The sequence below is a fragment of the Triturus cristatus genome, chromosome 4_1, assembly GCF_964204655.1.
Source record: "Triturus cristatus chromosome 4_1, aTriCri1.1, whole genome shotgun sequence".
NCBI classification, from domain to species: Eukaryota; Metazoa; Chordata; class Amphibia; order Caudata; family Salamandridae; genus Triturus; species Triturus cristatus.
The window spans coordinates 804,616,572-804,629,232 of NC_140585.1; the positions used below are offsets into that span (position 1 = coordinate 804,616,572).

At 44.4% G+C, this 12,661-nt stretch overlaps 1 protein-coding gene across 2 annotated transcripts in view; it reads right to left on the reverse strand.

The window, feature by feature from the left end:
* Positions 1-12,661, reverse strand: part of GNS (glucosamine (N-acetyl)-6-sulfatase) — a 250,164-nt gene that overhangs the window by 45,087 nt on the left and 192,416 nt on the right. For both annotated transcript variants that reach the window (XM_085653417.1, XM_085653416.1), the window contains exon 11: positions 6,851-6,958. In XM_085653417.1, the coding sequence (XP_085509543.1) occupies positions 6,851-6,958 (108 nt within the window). The remainder of the gene's footprint in view (positions 1-6,850; positions 6,959-12,661) is intronic.

A 12,661-nucleotide genomic window follows, 5' to 3' on the forward strand; every position in this document is an offset into this window, starting at 1 on the left:
TGGGACATATCCCCGTAGTCACGATTAAACATTTTTAGCCCGGCAATTGTTGCGAGTGCCTTCGCTTTTTGGGCTTCTAGGTGTGTGTGCCAGTTTAATGTTTTATCGAACCACACACCTAGGTAACGGTATTCATTTACAGATTCTAATTTAAGGTCCCCTAAAAACCAATTAAACTTAATCGCTTTTTTCCCGAAACATAACATTTTCGTCTTATCTAGGTTTACCGTTAAAAACTTCTTTTCACAATATTCCTTAAAAAATTTCAGCTTCCTTTGAAGACCTATTTCCGTCTGGTCTACTATTACCAGGTCATCCGCATATAAAAGGCACGGTACCTTTTTGCCATTCATCCTGGGGCTTGCTCTACCCTCCACTTCTAAGCCCTCAGGTAGGTCAGATAGAAATATGGAAAATAACTGGGGGGAGAGTACACAGCCCTGTCTTAGGCCATTTTCAATTGGTATTTTTGGTGTTAGTGACCCCTCCATGTCCCTAATTACTTGGGCCCAGGTGCCTCTATGTAGTTCTTTCAGTATGGTCAGCAGGTCTTTTGGGATATTTTTATTTATTAATAGTTCCCAGAGACATTCCCGGTCCACTGAATCAAAGGCGGCGCGGAAGTCTACGAAGCAGCAACAGTGCTTTCCGTTCTGTTCCGTCGACTTCCTTGCCAATGCCCATAAGGAGAAACAATGGTCAATTGTAGAGTGTCCTTCTCTGAACCCTCCCTGTTCCACGGGTATTATTGCACACTCATTGACCCAGGTATTTAGTCTATTTAAGACTAATTTCGCAAATACCTTTTCTCCTATATCCAGGAGGTTTATCAGTCTATAATTTTGGGGTTCACCCATACTGCCTTTTTTATGAATAGGCCTTATTATTGCGCCCTTCCAGTTTGTTGGCATTTTGCCTTCTATTAATACTTCTTGGAATAGCTGGGATAGGAACCTTGCCCACCATTTTGTATTAGATTTTAATATTAACGCTGGGAGATTATCCGGCCCTGCGGCCCGAGTTAAGTTCAGTTTTTTAATTGTAGCTTCTACTTGCTCTTCCGAAAAGTCTGCTTTAAAATCTTCTGCGGGTTCGTACCAACCTTGGGGCTCTATGTCCCCAATAGGCGTGCGTGGTCCATACAGCTCCCTTAGGTATTTATCCCAGGCTGCCTCACTTACGGCATACTTCATTTCCTCAACTTGGGGGGCAGATGATAATTTTACCAATTTCCAAAATTGTTTCAAGTTTTTAGTCTCTATGGCCTCTAGTAGATCCCCCCAGCATTTCTCTTTATATGCCCTTTTTGCATCGGAGACCATCCTCTTAAATTCAAATTTTAATTTAGTGAGGTAATTTTGCCTCTCTTGATTAAACTCTTTCCTTAGCCTTCTGGCTTCTGCCCTTATCTCTCTTTTTTTAATTTGACAGTCCATTGAGAACCATTTTACTCGACTTGCCCTATTAAAAGTGCCTTTCTTATTATTCTTTTTTAATTTTACCCTAAGGCACTGGACTACTTGAGCTATCTTCTCCTCATACCATTCCAAGTTTACTCTCCCAGAATTTTCTAAATCAATCTTTAGTTGGAAGGCCTTTAACTTTTCCTGGTACTCATCTGTTAGTCTTGTTGTTGCCAGTCTTGGGTATTCTACTTCTTGGGGAATCACTTTTTCTCTGGGTTCCACCCTTCCCCCTTGTAACATTAGTTACAGCGCAATATGGTCACTAACCTCATTTTGGTGTAACTCAAATTCCTGCACAAGAGGCATGTTCCAGGCTAGAGTAAAAATATAGTCAATTGGGCAGTTTTGTGCCCCTTTTTTAAAGGTCTTCTTTGCCGGGCTGTCTGATTTAAATCTGCTGTTTAAGCAAAATAGGCCCTTTTCCCCTAGGTAATTTACTAGATCTAGGTCCTGTTTCGAGGGGTCACATACTGGGAAACTGGCAAACTTAATTCCATAGGCGTCCAATAAGTCTGCATGCCAGCGATCCACCTTCATTGGATGTAACTTATGATTAAAATCCCCCGCAATTAGCAGAACATCGGAGGGATACCTTTCTAATAGGGAGTCTATGTCCTCTTTAAAATTCTTCATCTCCGTTACATATTCCCCCGTATTATCCCACTGCATATAGACATTCATAACAATTATCCTTTCACATTTTTTTTCCAAGGTCAAAACATTTAATCTACAAACCAGTAACCATTTACAATTTACTTTTAATATTTCTACATTACCTAAAATTTTTGTGGAGATTAACGTCATAATTCCCCCCGAGGGGCGGCCATATCTTTGCCTTTTGGCCAGGCGATTTATTTGGTGATAGCCCTCAAAACTAGGGGATTCGCCACATGCCCAAGTCTCTTGTAGGCAGGCAATTGCTACATTATTTACATACGACTTTATCTGTTCTTGTTTTAGCTCATTGCCTAACCCATTTATATTCCACGATAGGAGACTTAGGCATTGCGGCAGCCCCACTTCCTATTCTATCTCACTTAAACCTCCATCCTCGCCCGTTCCTTCCAGAAACCTCTCCAAGGAGTCATCTAGGGGGCTTATTTGACTCCAATTGCCCCACTGGTCCTCCTTTACTGTATTGTTTATCATTACATTCAGGCGGTTGCTCTCTTCTTTGTTGCCCTTTTTCAGCCACACCTGACGCCTCCCTAGGCCTGCGTGGTATTTTAGAAGATTCTTCCCGGATGTATTTCTTCACTCAGGTCCTTTTCTGGAATCACCCTTACTCCCCCTTGGTATATCTCTCTGGCTGCTTCCTCAATTGCCCTTTTTACTAAGTTCGAATATAGTAAAACTTTTGATATTTCCCTGCCCTTTGTGCTTTCTAAAAACCCTACCTGTCTCAGATCTTTTGAGCTAATCTCACTCAGGCTTATACATTTGGAGAAGATTGACAGAACTTGAGTTCTGTTTAGTGGACTTATTTTCCTCGGGTTCTTAACCCTTTGGCCTGCGTGCACCGGTTCCAAATATATCCATTTATTCTTTCCCGACCCCCCACCTTTCTCAGGGGATACTATGTTTCGCTGCCTACTCCCTTCCCTCCCTGAGGGCCCTGCTACTTGCTCATTTGGTTGTACTGATCTTGCAAGATTACTCTGTGTATTCTGTATTTGGCCCTTTACACAGGTTGTTATTTTCTGATTTACAGGATTTATTTTTCGAGCCATCTCTTTTGGGGCCTTACTGCCACAATCCTGCTTTTGGATAGTTGGTATATTCCTTCTAGCATCTGACACTGGGGATCTTAATGGTACGAAGGTCTGGGCTGAAACGTTTAATTTTTCCTTTCCTGCCTTTTTCTTTTTGCTTCCATTTACCACTATCTGTGGGGCCTTCTTTTTACTTGGCCTATTATGGGTGCGGGCCCTTGCATATTCCCATCTCCTTTTTATCAGCATTGGTCTCTTGGATATATACACGTTATCTAGTGACTCTTGTGGTTGATCCATTGCACACCCTACGCTTTTATCTATTATTTGTGAGGCCACTACTGGGCTTATCATACGAGGCATTTGCCCTTTTATTCCTGTTAGTTCTTCTTCGATCTTTTTTAGGGTTGTCTTTTGGGAATTTAGTACACCATTGTTCAGCATTGATGCTTCTAAAATTCCCTGAAGGGTTTTTTGTAGCATTAGTAGTAAATCCAATATTGATGACGTGGCTGGAACCGATAAATCCGAGTCCTGGGGGCTGTTTCTCTCATGTATTAATTGGCTCCCTGTCTTTTCTATGTCCTTCTGATTACTTTTCCCCCCATACTGTTGTAGGAGTTGGTTGGCTGATCCCCCCCAGATACGGCTGGACTCATAGCTTTCTCCTCCTGTTAGCCCATCGTTCCTTGCTATTTGCTGGGAGAATAAATTTGGGGATGATGATAGCCGTGGTGCCGCCATTACTGCATTTTAGCTCAGGAGTGATAAATTTATTAGCAATTGGTCCTCTATCACTTCTTCCGCTTCTTCTTCTGAAGCATCTCCCTTGCTTCTTTCCACCAGGATTGATACCTCCATTTCTAAATTTTTTCTATTCTCAGATCGAGACCGCTCTTCTGTTTCCAGATTGATTACCGGTAATTTTGATACTTTATAATGTTTGCCCACAAAGTCCATAATGGGGTTAGCAGTTGTCGTGTTCTTTTTCGTGATAGTGGTTGAGGTACACCCCTTTTTGGCTTGCGGGGTTTGCTTAGTCACTCTTTTAGCTTTCCTCTTCCTGAGTCGTCCCTTGTTAGTATCCTCGGGGGAGGAATGTCTTTCCTGGCTCTCTTCCCATGACCTTGATCCCGCCAATGTCTCACTCGCCTCCAAATTGTCTTCTCGGGCTTCCTTACATTGTTTTACTTTACGTTTTGGGCGCATTTCTTTTATTTTTCGGCGAGCTATGGCGTTAATTTAAATCACACTAAGTCTCGTCGCTGGCCAAACTTTCTTTCACAGTTAAATGTTAGGGTTCTGCCGTTGGTGTATGCTGAACTTTCAGTCCTTCAACAGCAAACTTTTCACTAAAACGCGGCAGACACTGGTAATTAAAACTAACCTGATGAGGTATGATTCACTCTTGCCTCTGTTTTGGCTGATGATATACTGGGTAGTAACATCAGGAACCAGTCGCCGCAACCATTCTGCCTTTTGCACTCACACTCACCCCGGGCTGGCTCCTCTGACCTCTCTCCGCCACTGCTCTCACCGCCACTGCTCTCAATAGCACACCGTGTACCTGGACCACACACAGGCAACACAGGCAGCCCGGTGGTTCCACCCTGGGTTCTGCCAACAAGTTCCGATACCTGCAACACAAGCAGCAGGAGCGGGAGCAACAGCGGGGGCCACGGGGGGCGTCAGCTCGACTCCACTCGGCCTTGAAATCTTCGAGGGCTCGGCAAAATGAGTCCGCATTAAAGCGCGAAATCAGCGAGGAGCGGGACGGCGTCCTCTGCAGCCGCTCCACACCCGCTCTCGCTCTTCCTCTGAATGCGGCGTGAAACCTGGACCGGATTCCCAGCAATATTGGCAAACAGTACATGACACTTTGCGGGAGGTCACAGAACTACCCGATCTCTGTACCTGGGAGGTGACTGCACTCAGTACATTCAAGCACCGGAAGTAACAAAGTGCACATCCGATTCGCTGCGCTGTCGCTCTTCCTAGACAAGCATACGCTTACACTTCAATGGCGTTCGTCGCCGGTGATGGTCTGGTACGGGGCACTGTGCAAGTGTGGTGGAGGATGCCCTTTGCTATGAGGAGGGGCAACATCTCCGCAACGTCCCACGTCTCCACAATGGGCCACATGATACTTGCAGATCTTTTAACTAGTAGATCAAGATGAACGCCTTTGCGTCACACAGTGATCACTCCCATACCTCTGACACAATAGATCCTCCAGACGCTGCAACGCTAAATCAATGACCTGGACCACTGCATATCCTACATCCAGACTTGTGTTGGAACAAACGCCTTGGGAAAACACTGCCCTACTACCTTGCCTTCCTCCTATGCAACCACCTGGCCCACCTGGGCTCTGTCCGATCATGTCTAAACATTTCTCCTAACAGCAACTTACACAGCACTTCCTTGCAACTACCTATGCGCCACAGCCAACCCTGGCACATTTTCCCTCCCCTGCCAAGTTCTCCTTTACCGCCGTTGGTGTTTACATGACGGCATACAAGCAACACGCTCCTGTCTCCTTCACTTATTTTCACCCAGTCCCTGCCACCAACAGATTAGCTGACAACCAAGTGGGACTTTGTATTCTCGTTTATAATGCTGTGTTTCTTTCAGATATTTTGTTTCACTCAGACTATGTACCACAACAATTTGTCTGGTTACATGTGCTGCTCGCATTGGAAAACCAAATAAAAATATTTTACAAAAAAAAAGTGTAGTCTGGACAGTAGAAAAGCTAAAATCTTGTAGAGGAGATCGGGTAGCTGAAATTCACCTTACCTCCGAACTAAGTAGGAATTCCAGATTAATTCTTTAGCTCGTGGATGTTTTTATTTGTTCTGCATTGCTGTTTTACGGTATCAAATTCATAATGCTGAACATTAGTAATTGTTAATTAGAGCTTGCATGGACCTTTGTTGTGCCTAGGTGTGGAGCGAGTGCTGTAGACAAGTTACATATATAAATTAATGCTACTGACTTAATGACACAATGGTATGTAGGCCAGTGTAATATGTGTTACCATATAGATCTATCTAGATATAAATCCTGAGGCAGGGATTGATGTGCCCTCCCTTTCCATAAAACGTTGCCTGGAGACAGATTTCGGTCTGAACAAACTTCACAGAGTCCACCTCGCTATTAAGAGGGGGATGTTGAAAGAGGGTTATAGTGTCAAGTTTAAGTGAAGAATAGATGAAGCTTTCCAAAAAGGGAAGACCGTTTTACAGTCCTATGCCCGGGGATCTTTAGACATTTTAGAGACATCATTAGTTTGTTGGCAGAGCAAATACTTTCAATTCACTACGCACACATAGTCCCGTGTGGCCTGCACACTTACAGTTTGGCAAGGAAATGCCACTGAGCGGAGAAGTTTCACAGGACAGTATATATGTTATGTTCTTTGATAACAAAGCATCAAAGTCCAAAAACAGATTTCTAGTGAATCAAGTCAAGATACAAAGAGTCAAACACATTATCTCAACTGTTGATCGAATCTGCATACGTAGAATACAAAATGAGTTTATATTTCAAATCTGAAAGCATACCCTTAAATGAACGTTTAAATCAATGCTTAAAGTACTTATAACTAGAAACACTATTACATGGGGTAAATATCTGTATTTCATCTATTGTGCGCTAAGCGTTTCTTACAGAGACACCGGGGCCCAATACTGGACAGGTAGGATCACTGATGTTGTGTCCTTCTCCTTGGTACTCAATCAGAAGATCCGTGCGCCAGGTCACATTGGGTTCACTTTTCTGAGAAATGAACAAAAGACCACAGCTTGTTAATGTGAGACATAAAAACACAACAATCTAACAGCCCCTCATAAATGAACATGTGGCAGCCCATCAGCAGGAGTTCAATCAAGTAAAAGGCTTTCTTCATTGCATCTATGTATTTATTAGTGCTCAACAAGGCATTTCACCACAAAGGTCCCAGGCTAAATAGAAAAAGATAGTGCAACCATTTTGTTTTAAAACAGAAAAACAAATGCTGGAAGAAACCAGCAGCAAATACGGAAATGGCAAGCTTTACAAAAAATATTGGGATCAGAGTCCATGTTGCATCTCACAGCAATAACCCAATTACACCTAATGCAAAGACCAAAGCTTCACACAAAAAGATCTGCAGAAAATGGGCATTCCATAGACGAAGAAAGAAACATACATCTACGTCATTCAATGCTAACTGCCACAATGCTGGCAGAATGTGCTTACGTCACAGTATTGTATTGAAGCATTTTTATAGCACTTACTACCCCTAAGTGGGACCCTGAAGTAGTTGCCTACATGAACAGCAATCTACACACCGTATAGTTGGAAGAAGGTTGTCTTTGTTTTTTGATCCTATGTAGGAAGTGTTTTCATGCCTTGCGTGATGACCACAGAGGTGCGGTTATCGTGTTATGGGATGCAGCACTTAGCAGTGTGGTGGATGAGGGTGTGAGAAACACAGGCACATAGTGCATGGTTTTCAGCAGGCTGCCAGCTTTGAGCACATCTGCAGGGCACTTATGATATTTCTTATTGTCTTATGGTCATAGTCGACTTAACTGGTTAGTTAACTAGGTTGTCAGACCTAATATTTTGTTTACATTGCTTGGTTTTGAGCAGGCATGGTTGGAGAGAGAAGTGGTGAGGCAATCTGCTGGAATGGGCGTTGTTACTGCCATCTCATATCTGAATGCCATTGTGAGATGTAAAGAAGCGGTAATAGTGTATGGATAGCTGGGACCGGCAGTGGTGGACTGTATTAGAATACTCTGATTGGCCAACAGTATGTGACAGATCTAGTCAGTTATTTCATGCCTGTTTGGATGGAGATGGCTATGTTATGGGCTAGTACAGTCCTGGGTGATAAGACAAGGCCTGTAGCAGATATGTCTTATATAAGTGTAAGAGGATTACGCTACAGTTGGCTGCCGGCCGTTGAGTGTTATGGTATTAGCATTAGCCAGAAGGCTTATATATGAATTGAGATTACTATATAAACTCAGGCTAACCATAGGTCAGGTCTTATTGATTTACCTGGATATAGAAAGTAAAAGCAGTGTGCTTGTTGGGTTCTTCCAGATCTGTGGGCTGTACACTGCAGATTGTACTTAAAGGCCTGGTTATCTTTCTGGGTTCTATTCAGTTTAACAATGCAATGAAAGTGGTCATGTACTATGCAGCATAAAGAAGCAAATCCTAAAAAAAACTTGATGAATATCTGTTAACCTGAGTGGGTGAATTCCTCTATGTGGCAATAGCAACCTGCTAAACCAGAGAAAAGAATCTGCTTAAAGTGCAATATTTAGATGAGTTGTTAAGTTTGCAAAGGAGGTGGGGGTGGGCGTGGGGGGGGGGGGAGGGTTGGAAGAAAAGGGAGCAGCAAAATCTTGAAACACTAAGGTAAACCCAGACCATAAGACACAGATGCAGATGTCCTTCTTGAAATGCAGAACTAGGTTATCCACAATGATTAACAAATTATAAAAGAACAGATTTTACCCAATATATCGCTCGCACAAATACAGTGGTAGAGGGGCATACTTTGTACATACCAAAGCTAACAAAAGTTGGATGGGAGAGTTAGGAAACACAATGCATACATATTGTAAATCAGCTGGTGTAAGATCCACAATTAATGTCAAATGTACTCAAGAGACAGGAAAAGCCTTCCATTCTAGGGGCAGACCTTAGTGCGCGTGCTTAATTTCAAACATCAAATGCGGGAGGCAGGCAGGTTTTTATATCATTGTAGTTTAAATATGGCTTTTACACCAGGTCACACTGCTTCAAACCATCCCTCATGAGGCACTTTAGGCAAAGAAGCCGGAGTAGGGTGGTGGGGGGAGGGGTTAACAAAAAAATCTGATGGCTCTGGAAAACCTGGGACTGTAAACACAAGGAGGGGAAATGGATGAAGTGTAATAAGGGTAGGGCTACGGTTTCTGAAATAAAAGTCCTTTAGTGCCAGTGCCTGAATGGGATGATGTATTAGGAAACTAGTAAACTGTCCCCCCCCCCCCCCCCAGATAGGTGGCCCTAAAAACAAGCGCTGAACGAGCACAGGGCTATATTACTATTACAATGATAAAAGCACCAGTCCTGAAGTGCTTGAAGGCTTGACTGTATAGTTTGAAAAAGATATAAAATTAGATTGCTGATGCCCCCCTCTTGTTTTAAGATGTACATCTGGAAGCTCGTACAAGGTGGAGAACCGGTTATGCCCTCTTTTCCAAAACCCTGAGGTGTTTCAGGCTTCCGGATTGAACGTGCTGCAGACCATCAGCAAGCATGAGGAGATACCTTACTTTGTTAGAGGATGCTACTACCTCCTTTATGTAGTGGGAAGCTCAAAACCCAGATCCAAATCAATGAGAGCAGGCCAACAGGCAGCCCCAACACCCACTGCAAAGCCTGCTATTGGTCTTCTAGTAAGGACAATGTTGATTGGGAGGCAGAGTTCTAGCAATGTTGTTAAAGACAAGAGGGAGGGCATCACCAAACGAGTTTAAAGAGCAGAGGCGGTATGGGGGTGACTAATATGCATTACTCCTTTCAAGACCAAGCTCTTCAAATGCATGCATGTCCTAACCGTTTCTGGGGCTCTTAAGATCAGTGATCCAGCTACTGCTCGAAGAAACCGAGGCAACAGCAAAGAAATACAGTTTGATGCCCATGGGGTATAGGAGGCCAGTAAGGGTCTAAGGATGGTAAAGGCAAATGGCAAGTGCATAAGGCTAACACTGAAGCGTGTTTGACCGATTGAAGTTACAATGGGCTTAATGGGGGTTGTGTGGAGAGAGGAATACGTTATTTACCTGTAGTAATGCTCTTTCTTGTACACACTCCATCTAACTGCAGATGCCTCACCTTGTGAAGCTCCTCATTTGCCAGACTGAATTTGGAAACTCTTGCGATACAGATGGCGCTGGCAAGTAGCTCGGTCAGTCTCCGTTCAGACTCAGTCTCATCTCCAGACATTATGACAGGGGGCCACATAAAGAAGGCATCTCTGTGTGCTGCAATCAGATTGTTCATTGGTCTTTTCCTCACCCTCAGTCACAGAGTGTGACCGACCTGCAGTGGCAGTGCATGAATCTAGCTTACAACTGTATTAACTTCTGTGTGACCACTCTACAGAATGGGGAGGAGGACATCCCGTAAATAATCTGCAGTTAAATGTATCCACCAGAAAAATTGTTACAGAAGGTAAGTAACGTCTTATTCTGATGAATACCTCTAACTGCAGATGACTCACCTTGTGAATCGATCCCAAAGCAATGCGCTGTTCAGGTGGGACAGAGGAGTGAATTTAAGACCTGGAGGCCCTGCAGAGCAGAGCGGGAACAATGGCCCTCGTTGTGGACCTGTGAACCAATCCACTAATGCCTGGTTGCAGTGTGGACGAATGTCCAAGTGGCCACCTGGGAAAATAGAGGAGAGCCCTTTTTTAAATAAATAGATGAATGAGCATCACAACAGGTGATTTCAGTGAAGAAAGATAACCAGGGCTAATGGGTAACCCATAACAAGTGCCCAGACCAAACTCGTGTGGGCCAAAGATAACATGAACGAAAAAAGATCAGACGACTTAGCCTGCAGAGGGTAAGCCTGCTTCTCCTCACAAAAGCTACTAAATTTGGTCGAGTGGCCCTAACTTGGTGGAAGGGTGGCAGGCAGCCAGAAAGACATCTACAACTTCTAATGTACGATCAAAATTTTTCAGTTGGTTCTACTTGTTCTCCATGCATGGAGCACTCTGCTCTTCTGCCGAGATAGACGTACTTACCAAAAAGAAAGACAAATATTCAAAGTGAACAGCTCAGAATAACACACTCTCCGAGCCAAATCTGGGACCACCAGGATCAGCTGCATTGATCCAGCCTGACATTCTTCAGCATGCACATAATCAGTGGCAGAGGTGAATCAGGTCCCCCAGAGACCCACGAGGAGGAAACTCAAAAGCAAAGATGGCTGGAAATTTAGTGTTTTCGGAGGTGGAAAAAATATCCACTGAGGGTACGGCCCAGCATGCAAAGATGCCCTGTACCATTTACAGAACTAGATGTCAATAGTAAATCAATTAATTAATTAATCAGGGATTTATAAAGTGCAGCATATCACCCGTGAGGGTCTCAAGGTGCTGGAGTAGCTAACTGACTTGTGGTGATTAGTTCCTTTGAACAGCCAGGTCTTGAGACCCTTCCTGAATTCCCAGAGAGATGTGGCGGTACTGAGGGGCAGGAGAAGGTCGCTCCAAGCTTTGGCTGCCAGGTGTGAAAAGGAGCATCCTTTGCTGTTGCTTTAGCAGATCCGGGGGTTGTCTGCGAGGAAGAGAGAGGCGGATCATAGGTGTATGGTAATTGGTGAAAGGTCATGTGTTTGTAGATGTATGCTGGTTCTTTGTTGTGCAGTTCTTTTTTATGGGTTGTCAACATCTTGAACTGGCATTTCTTCTGGATCAGGAGCCAGTGCAGCTTCTTGAGGTGCTGTGTGATGTGAGTCCATCTGGGGAGGTCGAGGATGAATCTTACCGCTGAGTTTTAAACTGTCAGGAGGCGTGTGGTGATTGCTACGTAGAGTGTGTTCCTGTAGTCCAGTCTGCTGGTGAAGAGGGCCTGCGTGACGGTCCTTTTGGCTTTGACTGGGAGCCACCTGTGGATTTTCCAGAATATGTGTAGGGTGTGGAAAAAGGTGGATGACACTGCGTTTTCCTGTTTCTTCATAGTTAGCCTGCCGTCCATGAAAATGCCAAGGTTGTAGGCGTGATCTGTCGGGTGGGGGATGGGCAGAGGTCATTAGGCCACCATGCGTCATTTGATGGTGAGGTGTTGGTCCCAAAGATGAGGACTTCCATCTTGTCTGTGTTGAGCTTAAGGCAGTTGTCCTTCATCAAGTCCCGTTCATCATACATCTGTGGAAGTTGGCTCTGGTGGTGGAGGGGTCTTCTGACAGTGAGAGGATGAGTTGGGAATCGTCAGTGTAGGAGATGATGTTGAGTCCGTGCGATCGGACGGTGTTGGCCAGTGGATCATATACTGTGGACGAGGGTGAGGCTGAAGGATAATCCTTGGGGGACGCCACAGCTGTTCTGCTTATGTTCCGAGGTGATTGGTGGGGGACGATTCTCTGGGTTCTTCCGGTGAGGTACAAAGCAATCCATTTGAGGGCGTCTCCCTGGATTCCAATGTGGTGGAGTCTGTTGATCAGGAGGACGGCATCGGAGGCCACTGACAGGTCTAGGAGGATGAGGGTTGCTTTTTGCCACGGTCCAGGAGGGTCCTGATGTCGTCGGTGGCTGTGTTCAGGGCTGTCTCAGTGCTGTGGTTTGCTCGGTATCTGGATTGAGAGAGGTCCAGGAGGTTGTTGTGTTCCAGGTGTTTGGGTGAGTAGCTGGTTGACTTCCTTCTAGAGAACCTTCCCTGGAAAGGAAAGCAGGAAGATGTGCTGGTAATTCTTCAGTTCTGC